This window comes from Selaginella moellendorffii, unplaced genomic scaffold (genome assembly GCF_000143415.4).
Source record: "Selaginella moellendorffii unplaced genomic scaffold, v1.0 SELMOscaffold_26, whole genome shotgun sequence".
In the NCBI taxonomy this organism is placed as follows: domain Eukaryota; kingdom Viridiplantae; phylum Streptophyta; class Lycopodiopsida; order Selaginellales; family Selaginellaceae; genus Selaginella; species Selaginella moellendorffii.
In genome coordinates this window covers 1,345,351-1,372,879 of record NW_003314287.1, presented here as the reverse complement: position 1 = coordinate 1,372,879, position 27,529 = coordinate 1,345,351, and the positions used below count along the sequence as shown (strand labels likewise).

The window sequence follows — 27,529 nt, the reverse complement described above, 5'->3', positions numbered from 1 at the left end:
CACCACACTCATATTAGTAGGAAGCAGGGTCAATGCCTCAACTGAGGCAACAATATGACTTTTATAAGCATTTTGGGCATGAGGAGGATCAATGCTAGTTAAAGAAAGACTACCTAATATGTTTTGGATAGTCTCAGAGGTCAACTCTAGCTCCACAATAGCAAGTTTTCCAGCAAAGGCCATTGCCAAATAATGTTTACTTGGTAGGTAGTGCATCTTCATAGGGTGGTAATGCATCATCTTCACAGTAACACCAAGTTTTGTGGGATATGAAGGGGAAAGGTGTCAATCTAGTGGAATTCTCCACTTCTGAGAAGTTTTTGGATGAACACATTAGCTACAATAATGAGGGCAATAACTTTGTTGAGGAACAACAGCCATGGCTTGGAGAGCTCTCCCATGAGAGTTGGAGAAGGCTTTCGAATGTTGGAGAAGTCTAGCTAAACTAGGCTAGGATCATATGGTTAGGGTTGGCTTTATTCAGTTGAGACTACCATGATTGTCAGCCATTAAGAAGTTGGTATAGGAACAATTTTTAACAAGTTTTGAGATGTTGTGGAGTTTGTAAAAGTGGATCATGGATCTCAATTTCTCTTGGATAGTCAAGTGGATGTAATAACTTCCTTAGATGCTTCATATGCTTTGACATGTCAGAAAGTTTGTAAGAAGGAAATGCTTGATCAATCAATCCCAATGCAAATTAAGGTGGTGTACAAAGACAAGATGTTGAGAAACATATTCTTTAGAGACGAGAGTAGAGCTAGAGCAGTAGTATCTCAACAACTTTAGGTGTGGAAGATACACACATTCCATGGATGGAGATGTCTCATGCTTTATAACAACACTAACCATACTTACTAGTTGAGGACTTGAAATTGATGTGGCCAAGCATGAGTTTTCTATAGCTTCTCTAGTTAACTCCATAGATGTTGGATTAGCTCCTAGGCCTTGCCAACAAACCACCTCTCTTCCAACAACACATTTAACAAGAGTTCGAATGTGCACAAATAGCAATAAAGTCGATGGAAGTTCATCAACTCGGGGATGATATCACCTCCTACATGATGCTTCACTTGGATAAGAGTGTTCATCAGGAATGAGGATTGGCATGCTCCTTGATTGGCTTTAGATATGTTTCATTACTCATCTAGACTAACCAAAGTTTTAGCTAGGGTTTCATTATTATCTACAAGTTATAATCACAACTAAATTTTAAATGAACAAAGAGCAAACCCTAAGCCAACCTCCCAACCCTTCACTTCTTGTTCATTTCAAATTTAGTTGTGGCAACCTTAAATCCCATAGGCCACAGAATGAGGTTGGCTTGGCACATAAGGGCATCTAGGACCTTATGGAATGACTTTTATCTTGTTCTACCTCTCTTAGCAAGCAAAAATTTTTAGTATTAATGTTTACTCCAACATTGCTATGGAGACCATACTCAGAACATGTAAAACATTGCATTGCAAATACCTTTGACTCCCAAAATCAGTTTAAGAAAAAGAGAAGATAAAAAATGGGAATGTGCTACATGAGTGGATAAATAGAAAGTTAGAAAAACCACTCAATCAATAGCTGAAGAGCCCCTAAAACCAATTAGCTATCTAAGATCTAGGTTTTAAACTCTTTTATTAATTTTCTTTTTTTATTTAACTCTTGTCATTTCTTCTTTTAAATCCCATTTCCCTCATCATCCATCCTTTTTTCTTTATTACCATGTAAAACTTATGCCATTCCTTTCCAACTTGTAGACCATAGATTCTTGGTGTGGGTAATCCTCTCTAGAGCATGGGTATGATTCTAGGGATATTCTTAGATATATTTAGAGTGTGAGATTGGATGATAGAATGTATTTTTCAATGGTATTTTTCAAGTGTTTTTTATGGGATTTTGAGTGTACAGTGAGGTTATACCCCTATAACACTATAATCATATTTGTGTCTTGTAATGATATTCTAGTAGCCAACTACAAGTTTGAAGCAAAAGAGTGTCGAAAGACAAAAATAAAAGAGTGCTTTATGAATTGATTAATATAAAAAGGCTCACTTGAACTTGCTTGCAAGAATCAATCTTGGGTTATTGGTTTTGATCAAAGATCTACACTACTACTAGCTGTCCACACAGGCATACCCTTGTTGAGTATACTCCTCCTCCAATATTTGCCTGGGATAGATGACATATAACTGGTTCTTACTTGCCATGGTCATCTGGGTGGCTAATCATATTTCCTTACTTGCCTGTAAAAGGGAATTTTCTATAGCTGGATATTAGTGTTAGTGATTTGGAGCTAGAACTTGAACGCCTTCTCAGGATTTAGGCATTTGATTGGAAGTGATAGAGAGCGATATGGTTAGAGTTGATATTACTAATCCGTTGTCATTGAGGCTGCTTATGGATGTGTAGTGGCTGTTATTGAAGCTAGAGATTGGCAGCATTGGGCCACTCCATTAACCATCTAGCTTGAGAGATTGACCAAGTTTAAGAATTGCAAAAAAAAGTTTATTAGCTTTATGAAGGTAGTTAATATTAATAAGTAACATTTATTTCTTAGAGGTACAATTGCATGTTATGTATGGATCAATTCAATAAAATGTAGAACATGAGCAACCTGTTATTATGGGAACTTTCATAGAGCTTGCTTGCTGGTATAATTTCTAAGTTTGCATCTTTAGAACTTGCAACTAGAGTAAAAATCATCAGAAAAACACATATTATGCTTTTAGAAAAGTCCATTTCTTCCTAGAATGAAGTGAAAAAAACAAGCTGAAATATATAGTAGAGATGATGAGATTTTCAGATTGCTAAATACTGGCCATAAAGGTTTTGTAAAGTATAATTTTATGAATTTTGTAGCTTCATAATTTTAACACTTGGAGGGTTAAGGGTGTATGAGGCAAAGGTACACAAGAGTGATATCCTATAGAAGGAAATGGAAATACATGCTCAAGCTATGGAGAATACTTTTAAATTTGAATGCCAAGTGCAAAAGTATGGTGAATGCTCACTTGGTTTTTAATACCATGCCTTGGCATCACTAGAAAGCTCTCAGAGCAAATAAGACAGCAATATAGCTCTCATCATTCCACAGACCAATAGTGCAGCAATGAAATCCATGAGAATTTGAAAGGCAGGCACCAAACTCGTGCATGAACTCAAGCACCTCTAGAGAAAGCTCATTCTCAAAGTCTTTTACATGACCAAATATGAAACTCGTCCAGAAAACCAAATCATGGCAAGACATCCTGTCAAAATACATCAAGAACCCATCATGCCCACTCAGCATATAGAAATCGATGAGGGTGGAGAGCCTGTAAGTGTACAAAGATCATGAAATTGAGTTGCAGATGTGCCTGGCAAGTATTCTTTTAGATTTATATGCTCTTGATTTAGCCAAGTCAAAGCGCTGTTACAAAAGTTCTAACGTTTGCTTCCCAGCTTATGTGAGTGAAGCTTGACCCTAGAAATCTTGCAAAACTGAATCCTCAAGCAGAAAATGCTGGTTTTGATCTGGGTTTGCATCTCAAGAACTCAGAGAAAAAAAACACATATCATGCTTTTCTAAAACACCATTTCTTAAAACGTGAAGTGCTTAGCAAACAAGCTGTAATATACAGCAGTTTCTTTGCCATAGTTTATGAGGAAACATAGATGCATAGGTATTATTGTTTGTTGTGGAAAAGAAGCTTTGGAATCTTACAGTCTCAGCAAGATCTTAATGAACTTGTTTTTACCTTTTGTATATTAGGGTTTACAGATTAGGGTTCTTGGATTCTCCTAGAACTAGAAAATGTATGTATCAGGCTCGCAGGATTTTCAGGTTCGCATCACAACATTCATTGATCGAGCAGCCAGGGCACGCTGCGCTGGCTCATTTGATCCTCATCGCGCTCAGGGCATGTGCTCCGTCCGGGGATTTGGAGAGCTGCCGGAGGATCCACCGCGATGCCGTGAAGACCGGCCTCTACTCGAATCTCTTCGTCGCCAACAGCGCCGTCAATGCCTTCGCGAAATGTCGGGCCATGGCCGAGAGCTACACGGTGTTTGATCGAATGCCGCGGCACAGCACTGTGTCGTGGAATTCCTTGATCATGGGGTATGTAGAGAATGGGGATTTCGAGCGGGCTTTTGGATCGTTCCAGCGGATGCTGCGTGAGGGGTGCGAGGCAAACGCTAGAACCTATCTCGCTGCTCTCATGGCTTGCACAGCGAAGATTTCCAAGAACGAGGAACACAGGAGCTATATCCTGGAGAAGGGAATGGAAATCCATGCTCGAGCTAAGATCACGGGCTCCCTCTCAGACACTTTCGTGGGGAATGCTTTGGTGAATTTGTATGCCAAGTGTGGAAGCATGGTGGATGCTCGCTTGGTTTTCGATACAATGCCTTGGCATGATATGGTTTCCTGGAACTCTCTCATCGTGGGATATGGAGCAAACGGGGACAACAATCTAGCTCTCGAGATCTTCACTCACGTAAGAACTTCTAGAGGCTGCTGCGAAGCAAACGCTAGAACTTTTGTGGCAGCGCTAATGGCTTGTTTTGGCTTGGCAGAGAGCGAAGAGCACAGAGAAATCGATGGCGTTCTTGTGAAGCTGGAGAGTCTGGAGAAGTGTATGGAGATCCATGCCGATGCTACGAGGAGTGGATTCGAGTCGCAGACGTGCCTGGCAAGTATTCTCGTTGATTTGTATGCCGAGAGTGGGAGCGTGATGGATTCTCGATGTGTTTTTGACAGGATGCCTTGCCACGACGTGGTTTCCTGGACGAGTTTGATACTCGGTCACGTAAAGAACTCCGAGAGCGAGCTTGCGCTAGAGCTGTTCGAGTTCCTGCGAGATTCCAGCGCCTGCCTTCCAAACTCCCGGACTTTCATTGCCGCGCTATCGGCCTGTGCGACTATGGCTGCGAAACAAGGCAAGGAGCTCGACCCTGGATCAGATCTTGCGAAACTGAGCTGCCTTGACAGGGGGATGGCGATCCACTCTCAAGCAGCATGTTGCGCTGGCTTTGATCTTTCTTCCGACTTGTTCCTGGCCAGCGCGGTGGTGGAGATGTACGCAAAGTGTGGAAGCATGCTGGACGCTCAGCGAGCCTTCGATCGGATGGTAAATCACGACGTGGTTGCTTGGACTTCTCTCATACTCGGCTACGCAGAAAACGGCCATGGAAAGCTCGCTCTCGATCTCTTCCAGCAAATGCAGCGTCGCGGTTGCGCTCCAAATCCTCAAACCTTCGTCGCCACCTTGGTGGCGTGCAGCAACACGGCGGCTCTCGACTCCGGCAAGAACATCCACGCGCAGATCTGCCGGTACAAGCTCGAGCACCACCAGTTCGTCGCAAACAGCCTCGTCGACTTCTACGCGAAGTGTGGAGCCATGGCGGAGGCGGAGATGATCTTCGCGTCGCTGGAGCCGGAGAGCCGGAACTCGGTGACTTGGGGGGCGATCCTCGCGGGATACGCTCGCCAGGGGGACACGGATCGCGCGCTGGAGCTGTTTGGAACGATGCGCGACGAAGGTATCCATCCAAACCGAGTGATCTTCCTCTCCATCCTCACGGCTTGCAGCCACGCAGGGATGGTGGAGCAATGCCGCGGGCTCTTCCGGGCGATGCGAGAGCGCTACGGCATCGCCCCGGAGATCGAGCACTACCACTGCGTGGTGGACGCGCTGGGGAGGGCCAATCTCCTGGACGAGGCGGTGGCCATGGCTAGGAGCATGCCGTTCGTCGCCAACCCAGTGACTTGGAAGACGCTGCTGAGCGCGAGCGCGAAGTGGAGGAATGTGGAGGTTGGGAAGCTCGTATTCGAGAAGCTGGGCAGCGATCGCGGCGACATCCCATGCGTTCTCATGGCCAACATTTACGCTGCTGCCCAAGAACCCTAAAAAACGGTGGCTAAGAAACGGTGGTTAGGGCAAAACAGGGAAAAAGGACAGGTGGGGGATATTCGCGTGCGTGGGGAATATTCTGGGGCACGTGGCGGTCGCCACTTTGGTCCGTAGATCCAGTCGAGCTAAAACCCACGCAGCACAGCAGCAGCAGCAGCGAAGCTTTCCTGTTTGAGAAAGTCTAGCTCGAGCAATGGCTGCGTCGCATCTGGGATGCAGTGGCCCGGCTCAGGGGGCGGAATTGGTGGATCGATTGGAGCACAGGAAAAGTTTGGGCAGCAGCAGTAGAGTCCATTGTTCTCATTCTTCTTTTTCTTCTTCTTTCCGGGCTGGAGGTCATTCCAGAAGGCTGAGGCTTTCGTCTCCCGGGCTTGTGAGACACAGGAGGAGGAAGCTCGTGTCGGCGTCGAAGAACTCTTCGTCGAATTCGTCGCCTTCGATGGATTCGGCTTCGTCAAATCCTTCTTCGGATGTGAAGCTGGTTAACGGAGCTAATGGAGCGGTGCTGGAGGACGTGCCTCACGTCACCGACTGGCTGCCGGACCTTCCGGTGAGTTTTTCTATCGGATCCTCGGGAACCTGGATCGACGGACGTTGTTTTCTTCTTCCTTGGCAGACGTATGCGAATCCTCTAAAGCACAATCCAGCGTATGTGGCTGTCAAGCAATACTTTGTGGACGAGGACGCCATGGTCGCCAAAGATGTGAGCTTTCTTTGGTTTCTCTTGGTCGATCATTGACCCGACTTGCGTTTATCCAGATTGTTGTCACGCTCAAAACACCAGGAGAAGGCATTCACTTCCGGCGTGCTGGTCCTCGTGAACAGGTAGGTAGTAGTCTTGAAACTCTTTGTGATCTACAAACGTTCGCTCTTGGCAGATCTATTTCAAAGCCGACGAGGTCCGAGCTTGCATTGTTACTTGCGGAGGCCTGTGTCCCGGACTCAATACAGTCATCCGTGAGATCGTCTGTGGACTTTGGACTCAGTATGGTGTTCGAGACATCCTGGGAATTGAGGTACGAGTTTGCTGATGAAGCAGCGGCAGTAACTTACATGTTGCAACTTCAGGCAGGCTACAAGGGATTTTATTCCCGAAACACGAGGCCGCTGAACCCCAAGGTTGTGAATGATATACACAAACGCGGTGGCACCATACTTGGAACGTCACGAGGTGGAAGTGATATCAACAAGATTGTGAGCAGCATCGTGGATCGAGGCATCAATCAGGTATAGCCAGGTGGAAAGTTATGTCGGAATGATGTGCTTACTACCTATTTGGTGCTTTTTTTTCGCAAGGTTTACATTATCGGTGGAGATGGCACACAGAAAGGAGTGAATGCTATCTACGAAGTGAGTTTAGTTTTTGTCAGGCTGTTGGTCTGATCAAACATTTTTGCTGTTCCAGGAAATTCGTAAGAGAGGAGTTAAAGTTGCCGTGGCTGGCATTCCAAAAACCATAGACAACGATATCGCGGTAAGAACTCGACGAAGTTTCTGTCGGTGGTACTTAGCGAGGACAGTGTTTCAGGTTATAGACAAGTCGTTTGGGTTTGACTCGGCGGTGGAGGAAGCGCAGCGCGCAATTGATGCCGCGCACACTGAAGCTGAGAGTGCTGAGAATGGTGTTGGCCTGGTCAAGCTCATGGGTCGCTATACTGGTAGGGAACATTGCAATTTTCGACTGTAAGTATTGACTATGATTCTTTGGATACGTGACAGGATACATTGCGATGTACGCAACTCTGGCGAGCCGTGACGTGGTATGGTTATTGCCTGTCAATGCTTCCTCCGAGTTTTTATTCCTCGCTTGTGTTATATACAGGACTGCTGCTTGATACCTGAAGTGCCATTCTACCTGGAGGGCAAAGGAGGACTTTACAGTTTCGTAGAGAAGCGGCTCAGGGAGAATGGCCACCTGGTTCTCGTCGTCGCTGAAGGCGCAGGGCAAGAGCTAATGGCCCAGAGTTTCAAAGAGACGGGCGGACTAGACGCGTCTGGGAACAAACTTTTGATGGATGTTGGTCAGTGGCTTTGCTCAAAGCTGAAGGTAAGTTCTGGGAAAAGGGCTTTCCTTTCGTGCTCAACTCAACTTGTAAAAACAGGACCACTTCACCGAGAAGAAGGAGATCATCAACCTCAAGTACATTGGTCAGTGCCTACGAGTTTTTCTTGCCTTCTCTTTTCTCTCAACTTTTGATTTTCAGATCCAACGTATATGATCCGAGCAATCCGGAGCAACGCCTCGGACAATGTCTACTGCACTCTACTCGCTCACAGTGCGATCCACGGAGCAATGGCTGGCTACACTGGCTTCACCGTTGGTCCTGTCAACAACAGGCATGCTTACATCCCAATTCACGTAAGCTTTCCTCGAGATTCCTCGTCTTCCTCTGTTTAGCAATCGGTTTTTTCTTCTTTTCCCTTGGATCAGAGGGTGACTGAGAAGCAGAGACACGTAAACATCACAGATCGGATGTGGGCTCGCCTTCTGTCGTCCACAAACCAGCCAGATTTCCTCAAATACGATAAAGTCATGGACGCCAAGAGAAAGAAAGAAGCGGCGTCGACTCCGGCAGAGTCCCCGCCAGCGTCGATCGGCACTGTTGGTGGCGAGCACACGGCAACACCCGAGAATGGAATCCCCAGGAGGGTCGGTTTGAGCGGCGTTACCGAGAACTTGGGCTAGAACTATACTTTGGTGTAAATATTCGTGTTTTTGGATGTAAGTTTTAAGCAAATATGGATGTTACTTTGAAATGACGGCAACCATGGCAAAGACGTGTTTCAACAAGCTCCATCGCCTGGATTAATGCGCACACCATTCTATGAAGGGAAACCTTATATCATTCTCTCGCTTGAACAAAATGCGATCGGGATAGCACGGGATCAAGTTGCACAACAAACGCCACCCCTGGTAATCCGGGTGCGTGGACCCCGTCGCTGGATCCACCATCATATCGTAGTCATGATGCACCTCAACCATTCGAACCTGATGAACGTCGAGCAACATCTTGAGAATCTGATCGGATATAAAACTGCTGCTCACCCAGACATGCACAGTGAGCGCCTCAAATCTGCAGTCCCTGTGATCAGAGAGCTCTTTGAGGCCCTGCTGAAGCAAAGCAAATTTATAGAAAGCAAAACGAGAGAAATCAAGCTTACTCGTAGAGAAAAGGCATCAAAACGCAGATCTCTCAAGCTGGAGAGCTGAGCCAAAGGTGGCCGATATCCAGGGCAGGGACTACAAACATCTCCAAACGGAGTTTCACGATCACGAGCGTGTGCTTCAAAATGCTGCATATTTGCTCAGGATCATCCCACACTCCTTGTAAAGTATGCACGGACCATAGAGAACAAACCTGATCAAGGTATCCTCCGGGTGCATGATGCGAACGTCTGTTCCCGGCTGGAATATTTCAACATGCAAGGCCTCTAAGTTTGGAGCGTTGATAACAACTTCGAAAACCTTGTCCCAGTTCCCCTTGGGCTCACCCAGGAACACCAAGTTCTTTTGATTGGAGCTGGACAGCATCACAAGCCTCTGTGAGACACGTACCGCAGAGACATTGGTTTATGTTAACACTAAAACCCTTATGGAATGAAAAGGTAGAGCGCTCAAGGATATTGGTCTGTGCGATCTGGAGCAATGGCTGGCTTCCTGTTAATAACAGGCTTACATCCCATCTTTAGAGGGTGTGAGAAGCAGAGACACGTAAACATCACAGATTGGATGTGGGCTCGCCTTCTATCATCCACAAAACAGCCAGATTTATGGTAAAGTCATGGATGCCCAGCAGGAGTGGCAGTGGCATTACCAAGAACATGGGCTAGAACTATAGTTTCATGTAAATATTCATGTAATTGATGTTCCAAAAAAATTCTATATGGAGGGATAAACAGAGCAGTCTCAACTTTGAAGTGCAAACTCCCATCGTTTTGGAGCATAAGGGATTGGATGTAATAGAGATTGATGCACACACTATTGGTAGGAGCAGGCTCATCCATGATCATGTCTTTGGGCAGCTTGAGCTGGAATGCTCACATGCACCATTGCCAATGTTAGGAATCCCCCAATTCTTGCCACATTCCTAACTCTCGTTAGATTCTTGACCCGCAGACTACATTCTTGACTCTCTGATTTCCCGTATGATTCCTGATTCTTAAACCACATTCCTGATGATGACGTGGTGCCTCCTCAACCTTAGCTATATTTAGGCCGTCCTTGATCCAAGAGTGGTGGAGCTTCATCAACCTATAGTATATATAGGTTAACCTTGTTCCATTTCTCCACAATCTGAATTAACGCTAGTTTAAGGCTTCTTTTTCGTCTCCACTAGCTTTTCTCTTTGTCTTCTGCATTTTCTAGTTCTAATCTTGTTGGGGGTCTTGACAATTTGATTCAGATTGTGCTTTTTGCTTTTGCTTTAGCTTGTTTTGATTGTTGCTGCGCCACCATTTTCCCGTCCCAGACTTAGGAATCCCAGCGTGAGTCTTCGGGGCATACTTCTGAACCTACTGCTCCGGTCCCAATGGATATTTCTAGTACTCCCCGACTCATCAAAGGGAAGCTAAGTCCTGTTGAGAAGCAACATCGAGTATCTCAGAATCTTTGCCTCTACTATGCTGATCCTAATCACAAAGCAGCTGTGTGTCCCAAGAAGCCTCCCCGACTGCTCGAGTTCACTCTGCCTCAAGGTCCACCTCTGTCGCAGTTGGGAAACGACCTTGTCCAAGCTGTTTATTTGGACTCCCCGAATAAAAATCACTTTTCTTCTTTATTAAGCTCCTCACCACATTTCATCAAGCCATTACCAATTCCTGTAACATTCGCATCCCATGTCTCCTTTCTTTCACCGGACAATCAAGACTCAAGGCTCTGGCACTATTGGTGTAGTGCACCTGAATTTGGAGCTAAACTCCAAGCCCGTTGCACTACAAAACGAGGGTTCGGTACAATCCCATGAGCATCAGCTCCCCGTATCCAGCACCTGCACACAAAATGGTGTCAGACGGAGTCTGGCACAATTTTGGCATATTGGTGGCCTAACACAAAGAGGAGGGTACCCCATCGACTAGAGCAGCGTGGAGCTTGGGCTTAGACCCAAGCCAAACGTAGAATAAGGAGCGACACAACCCAACAGAAGCTAAACTAATGTCTCAGGTGGTCGGACATGCATTCCAACCACTATCCCTACTATACATTTGGAACCCCCCACAGCCCCCCCCCTCCCCCTTGAGGAACACACGCTTTGGGCTTTCACCCCAAGCCTCCCTTAGAACTAGGAGTTAGTCTCTAGGACAAGCTCAAAACTTACTAAATATGGAATGGCGCTAGATTGCGAATTTGGACACAGGACGAACACCATTGTGTTCAAGCTGACCTCTACATTCCATAGATATGCCAAATGAGCGAATCTAGACACTTTTTATAAATAGCATTTAGGATCGAAATGAGACTAACACAAAGGGCATGATAGCAGACACGGTAAACTATCATCCGGTGATATTGAGGGACTAGTCTCAATACACGAGGGTTCTTGCCAAGCCAGTGCAAAACAGAGCAAAAGAGAACTAACAAGCCGGGCCAAGTATGCTTGGCTAAATCGACACTTAGGAATTCCTTCCTTATGCTCATCCGGCCAAGTATAGATGCTAAGTCCAATTTATTAACACTTGGACAAGAGGGGCTAATAAAGGAAACCAGCAGTACCGACCTTCTGCCATCATGGCAGTAAGAAAAGAGTGTCCGTAAGGACTGGCTGACAAGTATCTTTCTATACCTGAAGTCACATTCGCGACACTCTCCCCCCCTTGGAGAAGATTGACGTCCTCGTCAATGCATACCCGAGTCTAGCAAACCGTCAAGGAAACAACTTCGAAAGTTAACAGAAAGCACACTATGTGGGAAACACACCGACTTAAATGAGTTATGGAATGACCTCTCCTCTACGTCGAAAGATGTTAAGACTCAGACACCCTCCGACCGTCACCGACAAAGAAATGACTAACAGAGTTAGCCACCCTTGCTGCTCCAAGTACCACTTGGCTTACAAAGGAATGATACATCCCTGCCCGCAGGGACATAGGGAGAAGGCAAGAGGCCCAACTTCCCTTGAGCAAGAAATCAACCCCGTCGGGAAGATTTAGACAACTATTATAAATTGGCAGATTAAGTTGTTTACACAACCATGCCCCTTTTCAAAAGTGAGTCATCGAGAGAGAGGCGGGGACTTGTGATCAGTCTATAATAGTTATCCCCATGGTTATGGATTGGACCCATGCACCGAAGTGCTGAAGTCAGCCTGCCAAAATTGACCCAAACGAAAGAAATGACACTTTGATTTATAGAAATATATTAGTTTATTAATTTGCAAGATTTATTACAAGATTTTCAAAAGCTAATTTTTATTACGAGTCTCATACTCCGTGACAAGCTCACGAGCATGTGTAAGATTCCTAAGAGGCTCCCAAGTTGATTCACAAGATGGGTAACCTTTCCACTTAACTAAATACTCTCGACGTTTGGCACGTTTAAGCTAATGTGTACCCAAAATAGCTTCCACTTCATATTCAGGTTCACCATCCACAACTTCTGGTGGTGGATGAATCTCTGCTTGACGTGCATCATCCATAGTGTATGGAGCCAAGAGATTGGCATGAAATATATTATGAATATTGGACATCTCCGTAGGATGATCCAACTGATAGGATACATTACCAATGCGTTTCAACACTCGATAAGGTCCAACATATCTCGATAACAGCTTCCGAGACAAAGAGACCTTAATGTTCAAGTTCTGGGAAGATAGCCACACCTAATCTCCCACTTGATAGGATACATCCTGACGATGCTGATCCTTATCATGTCGATACCTATCCTGAGCTTTGCTCATCGCCTCAGTAGCTCTAGACCAACCTTGGCGTAGCTGCTCCATATAAGTTTCAACAGCTAGGACCAACACTTCGGTCATTGGTTTTGGTACAATGATCTGTTGAGGAACCCCACAAGCATTCCCTTGCAGCATCTCCTATGGAGAACAGCCAATAGCACTGTGAAATGTGTTGTTATAACATATTTCTGCTGTATCCAAATGCTCAACCCAGTCACGTTGGTCCGCCACGACATAGTACCGCAGATAATCCTCAACTTGAGCATTCACGCGTTTAGTCTGCCCATCAGTTTGAGGATGATAAGCCGTACTAAACTTTAACTTGGTACCAAACAACTGGAACAGAGTGCCCCAAAACTTTCCTATAAACCTTGAATCTCTATCCGAGATCATCTTCAGGAAGACCACGAACCTGCACTACTTTATGGTAAAAGAGCTTTGTTGTTTGTTTCACATTTACTGTTCCCACAGTTGGAATGAAGTGTGCAATCTTCGACAACCGATCCACAACCACCATCAAAGTATCATAACCCTTAGACTTCGGCAAGCAAGTGATGAAATCAAGCGTCACACTCTAAAATGGCCATGCTGGTGCTGGAATGCACTACAACTTTCTAGCCTGCTTCTCAGTTCTACGCTTACATTGCTGGCATATAGGGCAGGAATGGACATAGTCCGCTACATCACCTTCCATACAAGACCAGAAAAATCCCTTTTTCAGCGAAGCTAGAGTCTTTCGCTGTCCACCATGTCCCGCTGCTGGAACATTATGATGTTCCCGCAAAAATAATTGCTGCAAATCCTTAGAGGGAAGATACAATCTTTCTTGCTTATAGAATATAAGCCCATCCCAAACTGAGAAGTGAAGCTTCGCATTAGTGCGACTAGCAACTTTTGTTGCTTCGCTACTAGGGCTCTGCTTCAACAACCCCACATGGCATAAGATTGCCTTTGCTAATGGATCACTTCCATATGAAGCCTGAACGTCTTCCAACCAGTCCGAACTAATTGCTGATATTGCCTGGAATTGAGTCTGATGACTCAACGCATCCGGAATAATATTGTCTTTACCAAGTTTATATATGATTTCAATATCATATCTAGCAAGCTTTTCTTGCCAATGAGCCTGCTTCAGTGTAAGCTTAGGCTACGTAGCAAAGTAGCTTATTGTGTTACTATCTGTATAAACCTTGGTGTGTCCACCCAAGTAGTGTCTCCAGTGTTCCAGGGCTAACACTATAGCAAACATCTCTTTCTCATGCGTTGGCCATCTTCGTTGAGTTTCATCCAATTTCTTGGAATAGAACGCAAAGGGACAATTATGTTGCCTTAGCGTAACACCAACCGCTTTGTCACAGTCTTGCTGCAACACGGCACTGATAGCATAGCCAAATGCATCACAATGCACTTCAAAGGGTTTATCAAGATCTAGGATCCTGAGAACAGGAACCGTAGTCAAGATCTCCTTCAACTATACAAAAGCACGCTGACAAGCTGATGTCCAGTGAAATGGAATACTACTCTTTGTCAACTCAGTTAATGGAAGAGAAATTCTTGCAAAATTGCGGACAAACTTGCAATAGTATCCCACCAAACCGAGAAAGGAACAAACATCTGACACAGTGGTCAGGACTTCCCAAGACTTCACCGCTTCCACCTTCTTTGGATCGATTTCAATCATGCCACCACAAACTATATGTCCGAGAAATTTTATGTGCAATTGACCAAAAGCGCATTTACTTTCCTTAGCATACAGTTTGTGTTCGCGCAACTTTTGAAACACCAACTCCAAGTGTTTCAAATGATCCTCTAACATTTTGCTGAAGACTAGAACATCGTTGATATATAGGACAACAAATGTGTCCAAATAATCTCCAAATATTCTATCCATCATAGTGCTGAATGTTGCTGGAGCATTGCATAACCCGAACGACATGATAAGGAACTCATAAGATCTGTACTGAGTCTTAAAGGTTGTCTTCTCCACATCCTAATTTGCCACCCATATCTGATGATACCCGGACCGCAAATCAAGTCGTGTAAAATATTTAGCCTTTAAGAGTTGGTCAAACAAGTCATCAATGCGAGGCAAAGGATAACTGTTTTTAACTGTGATCTTGTTGAGTGCCCGATAGTCAATACACATCCTCATGGTTCCATCCTTTTTAATAACGAAAAGGACCGGCGCTCCATAAGGTGACTTGCTTGGTCAGATATGACCTTTTTCAAGAAGCTCTGTAAGTTGCTTCTTAAGTTCAGCCATCTCCTTGATGTTCAATTGATACGGAGCTTTTGTAGGTGGTTTAGAACCCAAAATAACCTCAATCCGATGATCAACCTCACGGTTAAGAGGTAGTCCTGGCAGCAAATCTTTTAGGAAGATATCTTGATTCCGCGCCAACAACTCCAATATCTTCTTTGGTACAGGATCAACCCTGTCGCCGATTCAAATTGAGTTACCAATACCCTCAGCTTCCATCACTTGAACCCAAAAGGCCTGACATCCCCTCTTTGTTGCTTTTTGAGCGGCCCTCGCAGTTAGGAACTTTGCATCCCAATCCTTTGAGGAACGCTTTTGCAACTGAAAGGATACATCGGGACATCCTTCTGACTTCAACATGATACGACTTTGTTCAGCACCATAAATCCCTTTTATATATTTGTTGAAGAAATCCATACCAAACACCATCTGAAAATTTGGTATCTTCAACACTACCAAGTCCACTCTTTCTTTCCACTTGGATATCTTTATTGGAACATCACTCACAAACTTTTTGGCTACTTTCCCACCTTCTGCAAACCGGAAGTGCATAAGCGACATTTTCTCAGCATTCAATCCTAACAACTTAACTAAGTCTTCAGATATCACGCTATGCATAGCTCCCGTGTCAATCATCACTCAGATTCGGTGTTCATGGACAAAGCCTACTAGATACATCAACGGATCAATGTTTGCATTGATTGCAAGAAAAGCTTGAGGAAAGCAATGAAAGTTACTCACTTCTTCTTCCTCATAGTCTGCATTGACCAACTTGTCAACCCCTTTGGCTTCATCACCACCATCTTCCCTCATGATATTAACACGAGACCTTGTCTTATGCTTGTTGGGACATTCTGAGGACCTATGTCCCAACTCTCCACAATGGAAGCAATGACCCACACTACCTGTTCCGCTAGGAGTAGGTTTTGCAGGTTGCTACTGCTTGTATGCACCAGGAGAAGGAACAGAGGGCCTAGGACCAGACGAAGCTGCTGGTGGTCTCCAACCACCACCACCTTTGTTAACTATTGCTTGTGAGCCTCCAGAGCGAAACCTGCTTTCCACCCTCTGTTTCTGATCACCTTGTTTATTCCTAGAATTCCTATTCTTATCCAAGTTACCAGCATATGGTTGCTGATATTGTTCCATGAGCGAGTGACTAAGGGCAACTTGCTGTGCTGCCTCCTTACACTCTAGGTACATGTTCGGCTTAAACTTCAAAATCTCATTGTGCGAAAATGAACTTAAACCCTCCAGAAAATAACACCGAGCATCTTTGTCACTCATATTTGCAATCATAATGTGTTTCTGAGCAAACGCATTAACGTAATGCATGAGGTCCCCTCGTTGCTTTAACCGCCGCAGCTCAGCGCGAAGTCTCAGACCAAGATCATCCGGCAAGTATTCCTTATGGATACGAGACTACATCTTGGTCCAACTTCTAGTCTGCCCTTTTTCAGCACACACCTGGCACCACCAAGTTTTGGCATGATCGGTGAGAAAGGATTGCGCGCACACAACTTTCGTACGATCATCTACGTCTGCCGCTATGAAATAATTTTCCATATCGTAGACCTAGTCTTCCAAAACTTGATAGTCCCGCATGCCTCTAAAGTTGGGTGGTTTAGGAGGCTTGAACTTTGAAACTCGTGCAACCGGAGCGGCTGCAAAACTTCTTTGTCCTCAGAACTCAAAGAGGAGTCTGGTTGCTTAGGCTTAGTTAGTTTAGCTGCCTTAACTTCTTTCTTCCTCTTCTTGTTTTCCTTCTTCAATTTGTGAATCTCCCTTTGCAAATTCTCGATCTTGACTTCCTGAGCCGTACATTGCAACGCTGCAGCATCTGGCTCTTCCTCTTCTGACTCAGCCTCAGCCTCTTCCACAGCATCTCTAGCAGGAGTTTCCTCCTCTCGATTTGCCTGTCTAGAGGTTTCAGTGTCATCAGCATGGTTCCTCTTCACCATCCTGCTAGCTGCATGCATTCCTCTATTAATAACTGAACATGCATACAACGTTCTTACCAAATGGTGCTATTCAACTAATCCTACACAGATCGCTTCGGATCTACTAGAAAAGTCTCTGCGTATGCAACTTGAGTTAAAAAATCTGACAAAAGTTGGATAGGAATTGCTGAGACAATTGCTCTGATACCAAATGTAGCGCACCTGAATTTGGAGCCGAACTCCAAGCCCGTTGCCTATGAAACGAGGGTCCGGTACAATCCCATGAGCACCAGCTCCCCGTATCTAGCACTTGCACGCAAAATGGTGTCAGACGGAGTCTGGCACAATTTTGGCATACCAGTGGCCTAACGTGAAGAGGAGGGTATCCCACCGACTAGAGCAGCGTGGAGTTTGGGTTAAGACCTAAGCCGGATGTAGAACGAGGAGCGATACAACCCAATAGAAGCCAAACTAATGTCTCGGGTGGTCAGACATGCATTCTAGCCACTATCCCTACTATACATTTGGAACCCCCCATAGCCCCCCCCTCCCCCTTGAGGAACACACGCTTTGGGCTTTCACCCCAAGCCTCCCTTAGAACTAGGAGTTAGTCTCTGGGACAAGCTCGAAACTTACTAAATATGGAATGGCGCTAGATTGCAAATTTGGACATAGGACGAATACCATTGTGTTCAGGCCGACCTCTACATTCCGTAGATATGCCAAATGAGCGAATCTAGACACTTTCCATAAATAGCATTTAGGATTGAAATGAGACTAACACAAAGGGCATGATAGCGAGGGTGTTTGGCAAACATGGTAAGCTATCATCCGGCAATATTGAGGGACTAGTCTCAATACACGAAGGTTTTTGCCAAGCCAGTGCAAGACAGAGCAAAAAAGAACTAACAAGCCAGGCCAAGTATGCTTGGCTAAATAAACACTTAGGAATTCCTTCCTTATGCTCATTTGGCCAAGTACAGATGCTAAGTCTAGTTTACTAACACTTGGACAAGATGGGTTAATAAGGGGAACTAGCAGTACCGACCTTCTGCCGTCATGGCAGTAAGGAAAAAGTGTCCGTATGGACTGGTCAACAAGTATCTTTTGATACCCGAAGTCACATTCACAACAATTGGACTCGGGCGCAACGTCCTGCTTCATGGACATGGACTTTGTTGCCCGACATCACGTTCCTCTTTCTCCTACCATACGGGATCTGAGGGTTGAAGGCATCGGTGGGCATTTTGTGTCTCCATCTTCTGGACTTAGGGAAACGTTGCCCATTCGAATACACATCGGGTCCACCGTGTAACGAACCGACTCCCCGAGATGTCGTAGGCTAAAGGATCCCCAAAAGCTTGACCGAAGTGACAAAGAGTTCATCGGATGGGACCAAGTCGAGGATCGAGTCCAAGACCGACTCTAGGACCGAGTTCGAGATAGAGTCCGGAATCGAGTCCGAGACCGACTCGGGGACCGAGTTCGAGTCCGAGTTCGAGACCGAGTTCGAGACGGAGTCCGAGATCCGAAATCGGGTCCAAGACCGAGTCCAAGGTCGAGTCCGAGGTCGGGTCCGAGATCGGGTCCGAGATCGAGTCCGTGATCGAGTCCGAACCCGAATCCGAAGTCGGATCCGAAATCGGGTCCGAGATCGAGCCAGAGACTAAGTCCAAATACTAATACGGGTCAAGGGGTGAAAGCCCAAAGCGTGCGTCTCCCAGGGGGGGGGGGGCTGCAGGGGGTTCCAAAAGTATAGTAGGGATAGTGAGGTCCAGGAACCAGTTTTGAAGGGACTCTCCAGTTGGGCTTCCAAACCGACTTGAGGTTGGGACTGGGACCGAGGGGCCTTGGGTGGGAGTGAGCATGGACTTGGCTGGTGCCGGAGGGGCCATCCAAGGAAGTGCTCAAGAGCAGCTCCCACTCCCGAAAGGGAAACCGATTGCGGTGCTCCCGGCTCATGTGGAGTGGTGCCCCACTTGAGTACCATGCGGCTCATTGGTCCTCGCCCTTCCTAGGGGCTTGGGCCTTCCTTCGGGATGGAAGTGGGGGGCGAGAGGTACCCATACCGGGCCGCTAGGCCACGGTGTTTCGCCCCGGCGTCCCGAAGCAAGCGTTGCACTCAAGACTTGGGATTTAGAGGGTCCCATGATCAAGTCTTGTGGTACCAAGGGATGTTAGGAACCTGGAAGCTTGGTGTGCTTGGCTGCTTGTGCTTGCGGGGAGTGTAGCCGAACCTTAAGTCCAGTCTAACCCGGGGAGGGGGATTGGGAGTGATTTGGGAATCCATGGAAGGATGGCTAACACTCCGTTGCTCGTGCAGTGAGTAGCTGAAACCCAGTAGGAGCTGGTACCATAGGCGAGAACCTTGGCGAGGGAACTTAGCAAAAGCCAAGGCAGTGTTGGACGGATAGGCGAGGTAAGCTGGCAAAGTGGAAAGGAAAAATTTGTGGCTTACACACCGTTACCGATATCGCCTTCAACATCATCAACATCAAGTCCTCCTCTGTGGTGCTCGGCCTTCCTTGGTTCCAATTGCACCAGCCTCAGATCTGTTGGAAGGAATTACAGCTCGTCTCTCCCACGTCACCATTTCCCATGTCTTCCCCTGCTATTCATCGAGTCCGAATCAGGAAAAGTTCCCTAAACTCAAATTGGGGTTTTGTTCTTGACTCTACGAAGTTTTCACCCTCTTTACTCCCTATCCTTCAATCTTCTTTTCCCTCTCTTCCATCTTACATTGGACAGTATCCTCGTCCCATCATTCCATTCATTTGTACGCCTCCTCCTATCTCCATAATCACTATGAAAGAACTCCTTCACAAAGAACCTGTTTTCCTTTTTGCTTTGCATGTTTCTCCTGTCAGTCTTCCTGAGAAGTATCATGATTTTGGGGATGTGTTTGACAAGAAAAAAGCTAGTGTACTGCCTATTCATCAGCCTTACAATTGTCCCATTGATTTACAGGAAGGAGCGTCACCTCCATGGGGGCCTATCTACAGGTTATCCCCGTCCGAGCTTAAAGCCCTTAAAGAGTATATGGACGAGAACTTTGCATCGGGGTACATTCAGCATTTGTAGTCCCCAATTGGAGTGCCTATCTTCTTTGTCAAAAAGAAGGATTGGAGTTTGTGGCTAATCATCAACTATTGAGGTTTGAACAAGGTGACTGTTTGGAATTGTTATCTGTTGCCCCTGATCTCAAACCTGTTACAATGCCTTGGCAGTGCCCGCTTCTTCACCAAGATTGACCTCTGTGGAGCATACAACTTGATCCGGATCCGGCTTGGCAATGAATGGAAGATTGCGTTCCGAACCTGCTATGGCCATTTCGAGTACACTATCATGCCGTTTGGCTTGACAAGTGCTCCAGCAGTTTTCCAACACATGGCAAGTGACATCTTTCAAGAGTTTCCTGATCAGATGGTGATCATCTACCTCGACAACATCTTTATCTACTCAAAAACTCAAGAGGAGCACGATGAGCATATGTGCAAAGTGTTGGTGAAGCTGCGGGAACATGGCCTATATGCGAAGCTTGAGAAATGTTCCTTCGATTAGGATTCTGTGGAGTTCCTTGGGTACATTGTCACTCCTGAGGGTATCATGATGGATCCTACCAAAGTCAAGACTATTCTCGAATGGGAGCCTCCACAATCAATGTCGGATGTTCAGGTTTTCCTTGGCTTTGCTAACTTCTACTGCAAATTCATTGATCACTACTCCAACATTGTCCTTCCTCTCACACATCTCACTCGCAAGGATGTTCCCTTTTCTTGGTCTGTTGTAGCCCAGCAGGCCTTTGACACACTCAAGGCGGCCTTCAGTTCTGCTCCCATCTTGATCCACACTAATCCCTCACAACCTTTTTTCATCGAGGTGGACACTTCCAACTTTGCCATCGGTGTTGTGTTGTCTCAACTTGGAGCGGATTAAGAATTTCATCCGGTTGCTTTCCATTCTTGGAAATTCTAGCCTGCGGAGATCAATTACGAAATCCACGACAAGGAGCTCCTTGCCATTGTGGATTCCTTTGGAGAGAGGCGTCGTTTCTTGGAGGGGGTGAGCCATCAAACAACGGTCTAGACGGATCACAAAAATCTCGAGTACTTTGCCACTTCCCGAGTTTTGAGCCATCGTCAGGCAAGGTGGGCACAATTCCTGAGTTAGTTTGACTTTGTCATCAAGTCCGGTGGCGAGGTTCGGTCGTCCAAGGCTCGATTGGACGTTCTAGAAGGTCAATTGGCGCAGACCAATGCCCTGCTGGAGACTCTCGTACGCAAGCTAAAGCGTGATGAGAAACGGAAGAAAAGGCGAAAGACTGCGGATGCTGGCAGCGCAGAAGGTGCGGACCCTTCGGCAGGGACTGAGGCAAAACCAGACAAGGTCGAACAGACCGAAGTGGAATCAGTCCCTCAGGCAGTTCCCAAGTACAAACCAAAGCCCCCACCGGTGTTCAAGGGAGTGAACGACTATAAGGTTGTGGAGGATTGGTGTTACGATATGGAGGACTACTTCCGAGCGTTACGGTTACCGAGCTCGGAGAAGGTCCCATGTGCAAAACCATACTTGGCAGATAATGCCAAGTCTTGGTGGAGAACAACGGAGGCCAACGAAGGACCGGTGGCCACCTGGGACATGATGAAGGCGAGGATCCGCGCGACATACGTTCCTCCGAATGCCACTCTGCATCTGAGAGATGAGCTGAGTAGGCTGAAGCAGACTGGAACCATCCAGGAATATGTGAATGGGTTCATGGCAAAGAGGATACTTGTCACGGACATGGGGGATATGGATGCGTTCCATGCCTTTATATCAGGTTTGCAAACCTGGGCTCGCGGTGAGGTGATGCGCTGGAACCCGACCAACTACAAAGAAGCGTTGGATGCGGCCATCAAGGTGCATTTCAACGATAACCTGCGAAAGGGGAACACGACGGGGTCGGGATCCACGTTTCACAAAGGGGCCAAACCGAGGGGAACATATAGCAGGGGGAAATTCAAGAAGAGTTTCTCTAAGAATGAGTCCTCGGGATTTCGGAAAGGCAAATCCGGTGGCCAGCGAGCAAGTACGTGGGGGAGTCAAGCGAAAAGAGACAAACCCACGGATAAGAAGGTCAAGTCATATAGCAGCGTGGGAAACAACGTATGCTATAACTGCGGTGAAGCGGGACACTTTTCGAGGGAATGTCCCTACCCGAAGAAGGCCAGAGCCAATATGGCCATCAAGTCGGGCGAAGTCCAAAATGAGGTATGTGATCCAGTCCCTGACTCAAAGTTACTCATTACACGAGCAACTTTGGTAGAGAGTCGTTCGCGACATCTACTAGCCCTCCGAGGGAAGCTCGGAGGTAGCTTTGTTAAGATCCTTATTGTCACGGGTGCTTCGGATAATTTTGTGGCTGCAGACATAGTCCGGCAAGCCGGACTAACGGTGCAGCGGCTAGGAGAACCAAGGACTATAGAGTTTGTTCAAGGTAGCCAAAGCACCGATGAGGTACTTCGACAAGCGAAAGTCGAAGTAGGGACATGGAAGGTAGACATGGATTTCACCGTGTTGGACATGGCGGGATTTGACGTGATCTTCGGAATGGATTGGTTCAATCGGTTCGTGGTAGCCCTACATGGACAAGGTAGGAACCTTGTGGTACTGGCGAATGCCCAAGGAAGAAGATCTAGGGTGGAAGCCCAGGATCTAAAGGTAGGGCAAAGCAAGGCCAAAGAATCCTGCTTAAACCTGGTGTCCACGAGAGGACAACTCACTAAAGGAACTAAGGCAGCCTTTTTGTGCTTACTCTCGGTGAAGAGTGACAAAAAGACAAGAACGGAAGAAGTGCCTTTAGTGATCCAGCGGGTGTTGGACCAATTCCAGGATACCATGCCGGAGGAGCTACCGGCGGGGCTGCCCCCAGCATGACCGATAGAACATAAGATTGAGCTGGTCGAGGGTGCTGAGGCAGTGGTTCGTCCCCCTTATCGTTTGAACGAAAAAGAACTCAAGGAGCTCAAGTGCCAACTAGAGGAGTTGGTGGACAAAGGGTATGTTAGGTTGAGCAAGTCGCCGTATGGGGCGCCGGTGTTATTTGTGAAAAAGAAAGATGGATCTATGCGCATGTGCATAGACTACCGCTTGCTCAACAAGTATACAAAGAAGAACAAGTACCCTTTGCCAAGGATTGAGGACCTGTTCGATAGGTTGGGAAAGGCAAAATACTTCTCGAGGATTGACCTAAGGTCAGGATACTACCAGATCAGGGTAGCCGAGGAAGATGTCGAGAAGACAACCTGTCGAACGAGGTATGGGAGCTTTGAGTTTCTGGTGATGCCCTTCGGGCTATGTAATGCGCCGGCAACGTTTTCGGCGCTAATGAACCACGTCTTTGTACCCTATCTGGATCACTTCATGGTCGTCTATATCGACGACATCCTGATCTATAGCGAGACGCTAGAAGAGCATGCCGAACACTTGGCGAAGGTGTTTGAGAAACTAAGGGAACACAAGCTGTATGCTAAAGAGAGCAAATGTGACTTTGCTCAACAAGAGGTAAAGTTTCTCGGGCATGTGGTGGGCCAGGACGGGCTCAAGGTGGACCCGGAGAAGGTCCAAGCGATCCAGGAATGGGAGCGACCATCGAATGTACATGAGTTGAGGGCGTTCCTGGGGCTATGCAACTACTATCGAAAGTTTATCAGACACTATTCGAGAGTAGCCCTGCCCTTAACGGACCAAACAGGAAAAGGGAAGATGGTATGGACAGCAGAATGCGAGGCGGCATTCGTCCACCTCAAAGGGAAGTTGAGAAAGGCTCCCGTATTGGCATTGCCAGACTTTGGTAAGGACTTTGAGGTAGAAACGGATGCTTCGGACTTTGCGTTGGGCGCAGTTCTGAAGCAAGACAACCATCCGGTAGCGTTCTTCTCGAAGAAGCTGGACAAGGCTCAACGGAAGTGGCCTGCCCATGAGAAGGAATTGTTTGCGGTGGTCAAGGCACTCAAGGAGTGGCGACACTACCTTGGGAGACACTTCAAGGTTTACACGGACAATGTGGCAACGAAACACTTCTTGTCACAGCCCGACCTAAGAGGGAAACAAGGTCGGTGGGCCAATGCCTTGGCCGAGTTTGATTGCGAAATTCTGTACAAGCCTGGGAAGAGCAACATCGTGGCGGATGCGCTAAGTCGAAAAGCGAGCTTGAAGTTGGCAATATCTAGCGCAACAGCAACCTTCTGGGACGATGTGCGGACAGCATATGAGAACGATGGTCTAGCACAAGAAGTGTTGCTGAGGAATCTAGAGGCGCGGGAAGCTCACCAGAGAGGTGAGCTGCCAACGGAAGAAAAAACGGGCTATGCGGAACGCAACGGACTCATTTATTACAAGCAAACGAGGGTGTATGTTCCAGAAGGGGAACTAAGGAAGGTGGCCTTAGAAGAGTGTCATGACGGACCTCTTGCGGGACACGGCGGAGTGCCCAAGACGATGGGCTTACTCAAGAGGAAGTACCATTGGCCAGATATGGCTAAGGACGTCCAAGACTATGTAAAGACATGTCCAACATGTCAGCAGGTCAAAGCCGTGACTAAGGCTAGTGGGGGCTTGTTGCAAAACATCCCAATTCCAGATCGCCCGTGGAAATGTCTTACGATGGACTTCATCACGGGACTACCCCCAAGCGAGGGGTTCGATGCGATATTCGTGGTGGTGGACCGATTTTCAAAGATGGCACATTTCATACCCACCACAACGGACGTGGATGCGGAAGGTGTGGCGAAGCTGTTCTTTGAACAAGTGGTTCGAGTGCGGGGAAGGCCGGAAGAGATTATCTCAGATCGAGATAAGATCTTCACTAGTAGGTTCTGGAGGACACTCCTAGAACAGTATCGCACCAAATTGAAATTCAGCACAGCCTATCACCCACAGATAGGTAATGGGTATTAAGTCAAGATTGATGGCACTAACACTTCTTGACAGACGGACAAACGGAAAGGGTGAATAGGCAGCTGGAGGATTATTTGCGATGCTATGTCTCGGGAGACCAGACCGACTGGGTAAGTCATTTGGGACTTGCGGAAATGTGTTATAACAACTCACCACACTCAAGCATCGGGGTGAGTCCATGGGAAGTCATCAATGGGCGAGCTATTGAAGGTCCTGTGGAACTCGGCGTGGCCGAGTATCATGGAGAGTTACCCGCAGTGGAGGCATTCACGGCGGAAAGACTCAACATTTGGAATCTAGTGAGGGATTCCTTGGAACGGGCTCAACAAAGGCAAACTAAGTACGCGAACCAAAAGCGTCGGGATGTGGAGTTCCAAGCTGGGGAGAAGGTGTGGCTGAACACCAAGAACCTCAGACTACCAAGCTGGATCAGCCGAAAGTTGACCCAAAGGTAAAGACGCATGTATTTCTGTAAATGAATTGATCTTGAGTTCCTTAAGCAGGTTCGCGGGGCCTTATGAAATTGAGGCACGAATCGGTAAAGTGGCTTACCGACTCCGACTTCCTCGAGAGATGGGGAAGATGCACCCAGTGTTCCACGTGAACTTACTCAAGCCGTACTTTGAGGATCCGCTTCGCAAGGACCAAGTGAGACCTTTACCTGAGGTTATCCAAGGGGAAGAGGAATACGAAGTCGAGGCCATCCTCAATGCGCGCAAGAGCAAGCGACAAGGACGCGAGGTGAGAGAGTTCCATGTGAAGTGGAAAGGATTTCCACACTGCGAAGCAACATGGGAACCGGAGGAGAACCTAGCGAACGCACGAGATCTAGTGGAGGAATTTCTGCAAGGCAGAACTTTATGTACTTATGCAAAATTCAATTAAAAATATCAATTTGCAAAGTTGAGCAAATGGCATATGTTGGGACCCGAAGGCGCGCCAAAGGTAAGCTAATTAGCATGGGTTGGATAGGTCGACCAGGCGTAGGGCACTACGCCCGACTCCCTGCGGGGATGTCGAATCCGTAGACGTATTCTACGGAGGTTGGGTTCGAGTCCCAACCCCCTAGTAAAGCAAGGCTGGGTTCAAGTCCCGACCCTATACTAGGGCGTGGTGAGGTGAGGAATATAGGGACACCTATATTCCGTTGTCATGGGCTCTTGGCCGGGGAGGCTAACTTAGGCACACCGCTAAGTGGGGGGATGCCCCCGGAGACATGGACAACAAGTCGTAGGATAAGACGAGACATTCGATGTGGGCATCGAACTTCTTCTATGGGTGGTGGAGTTGTAAGGAACCGACTCCCCGAGATGTCGTAGGCTAAAGGATCCCCAAAAGCTTGACCGAAGTGACAAAGAGTTCATCGGATGGGACCAAGTCGAGGATCGAGTCCAAGACCGACTCTAGGACCGAGTTCGAGATAGAGTCCGGAATCGAGTCCGAGACGGACTCGGGGACCGAGTTCGAGTCCGAGTTCGAGACCGAGTTCGAGACGGAGTCCGAGATCCGAAATCGGGTCCAAGACCGAGTCCGAGGTCGAGTCCGAGGTCGGGTCCGAGATCGGGTCCGAGATCGAGTCCGTGATCGAGTCCGAACCCGAATCCGAAGTCGGATCCGAAATCGGGTCCGAGATCGAGCCAGAGACTAAGTCCAAATACTAATACGGGTCAAGGGGTGAAAGCCCAAAGCGTGCGTCTCCCAGGGGGGGGGGGCTGCAGGGGGTTCCAAAAGTATAGTAGGGATAGTGAGGTCCAGGAACCAGTTTTGAAGGGACTCTCCAGTTGGGCTTCCAAACCGACTTGAGGTTGGGACTGGGACCGAGGGGCCTTGGGTGGGAGTGAGCATGGACTTGGCTGGTGCCGGAGGGGCCATCCAAGGAAGTGCTCAAGAGCAGCTCCCACTCCCGAAAGGGAAACCGATTGCGGTGCTCCCGGCTCATGTGGAGTGGTGCCCCACTTGAGTACCATGCGGCTCATTGGTCCTCGCCCTTCCTAGGGGCTTGGGCCTTCCTTCGGGATGGAAGTGGGGGGCGAGAGGTACCCATACCGGGCCGCTAGGCCACGGTGTTTCGCCCCGGCGTCCCGAAGCAAGCGTTGCACTCAAGACTTGGGATTTAGAGGGTCCCATGATCAAGTCTTGTGGTACCAAGGGATGTTAGGAACCTGGAAGCTTGGTGTGCTTGGCTGCTTGTGCTTGCGGGGAGTGTAGCCGAACCTTAAGTCCAGTCTAACCCGGGGAGGGGGATTGGGAGTGATTTGGGAATCCATGGAAGGATGGCTAACACTCCGTTGCTCGTGTAGTGAGTAGCTGAAACCCAGTAGGAGCTGGTACCATAGGCGAGAACCTTGGCGAGGGAACTTAGCAAAAGCCAAGGCAGTGTTGGACGGATAGGCGAGGTAAGCTGGCAAAGTGGAAAGGAAAAATTTGTGGCTTACACACCGTTACCGATATCGCCTTCAACATCATCAACATCAAGTCCTCCTCTGTGGTGCTCGGCCTTCCTTGGTTCCAATTGCACCAGCCTCAGATCTGTTGGAAGGAATTACAGCTCGTCTCTCCCACGTCACCATTTCCCATGTCTTCCCCTGCTATTCATCGAGTCCGAATCAGGAA

General features: G+C 47.3%; 2 protein-coding genes across 3 annotated transcripts; both read left to right on the top strand.

Moving 5' to 3' along the window:
• Window positions 1–3,769: 3,769 nt before the first annotated feature.
• On the top strand, window positions 3,770–5,903 carry LOC112348037 (pentatricopeptide repeat-containing protein At5g16860-like). Of its 2 annotated transcripts, none has more exons than XM_024679950.1 (2): window positions 3,770–5,517; window positions 5,575–5,903. In XM_024679950.1, exons 1-2 carry the CDS (start codon window positions 3,792–3,794, stop codon window positions 5,883–5,885), a joined length of 2,037 nt encoding a protein of 678 aa, XP_024535718.1. In that variant the 5' UTR covers window positions 3,770–3,791; the 3' UTR covers window positions 5,886–5,903. The 2 variants fall into 2 exon arrangements, with proteins under 2 accessions (XP_024535718.1, XP_024535720.1); XM_024679952.1 differs by having other exon boundaries at window positions 5,567–5,825.
• Window positions 5,904–5,929: 26 nt separating this feature from the next.
• Window positions 5,930–8,645, top strand: LOC9637878 (ATP-dependent 6-phosphofructokinase 6). The gene is made up of 13 exons (XM_002975145.2): window positions 5,930–6,438; window positions 6,505–6,591; window positions 6,648–6,713; window positions 6,767–6,904; window positions 6,957–7,115; window positions 7,185–7,238; window positions 7,294–7,362; window positions 7,417–7,546; window positions 7,608–7,648; window positions 7,711–7,935; window positions 7,991–8,036; window positions 8,093–8,247; window positions 8,320–8,645. The coding sequence occupies exons 1-13, from the start codon at window positions 6,082–6,084 to the stop codon at window positions 8,572–8,574; spliced, it is 1,782 nt and encodes a 593-aa protein (XP_002975191.2). The 5' UTR covers window positions 5,930–6,081; the 3' UTR covers window positions 8,575–8,645.
• Window positions 8,646–27,529: the final 18,884 nt, after the last annotated feature.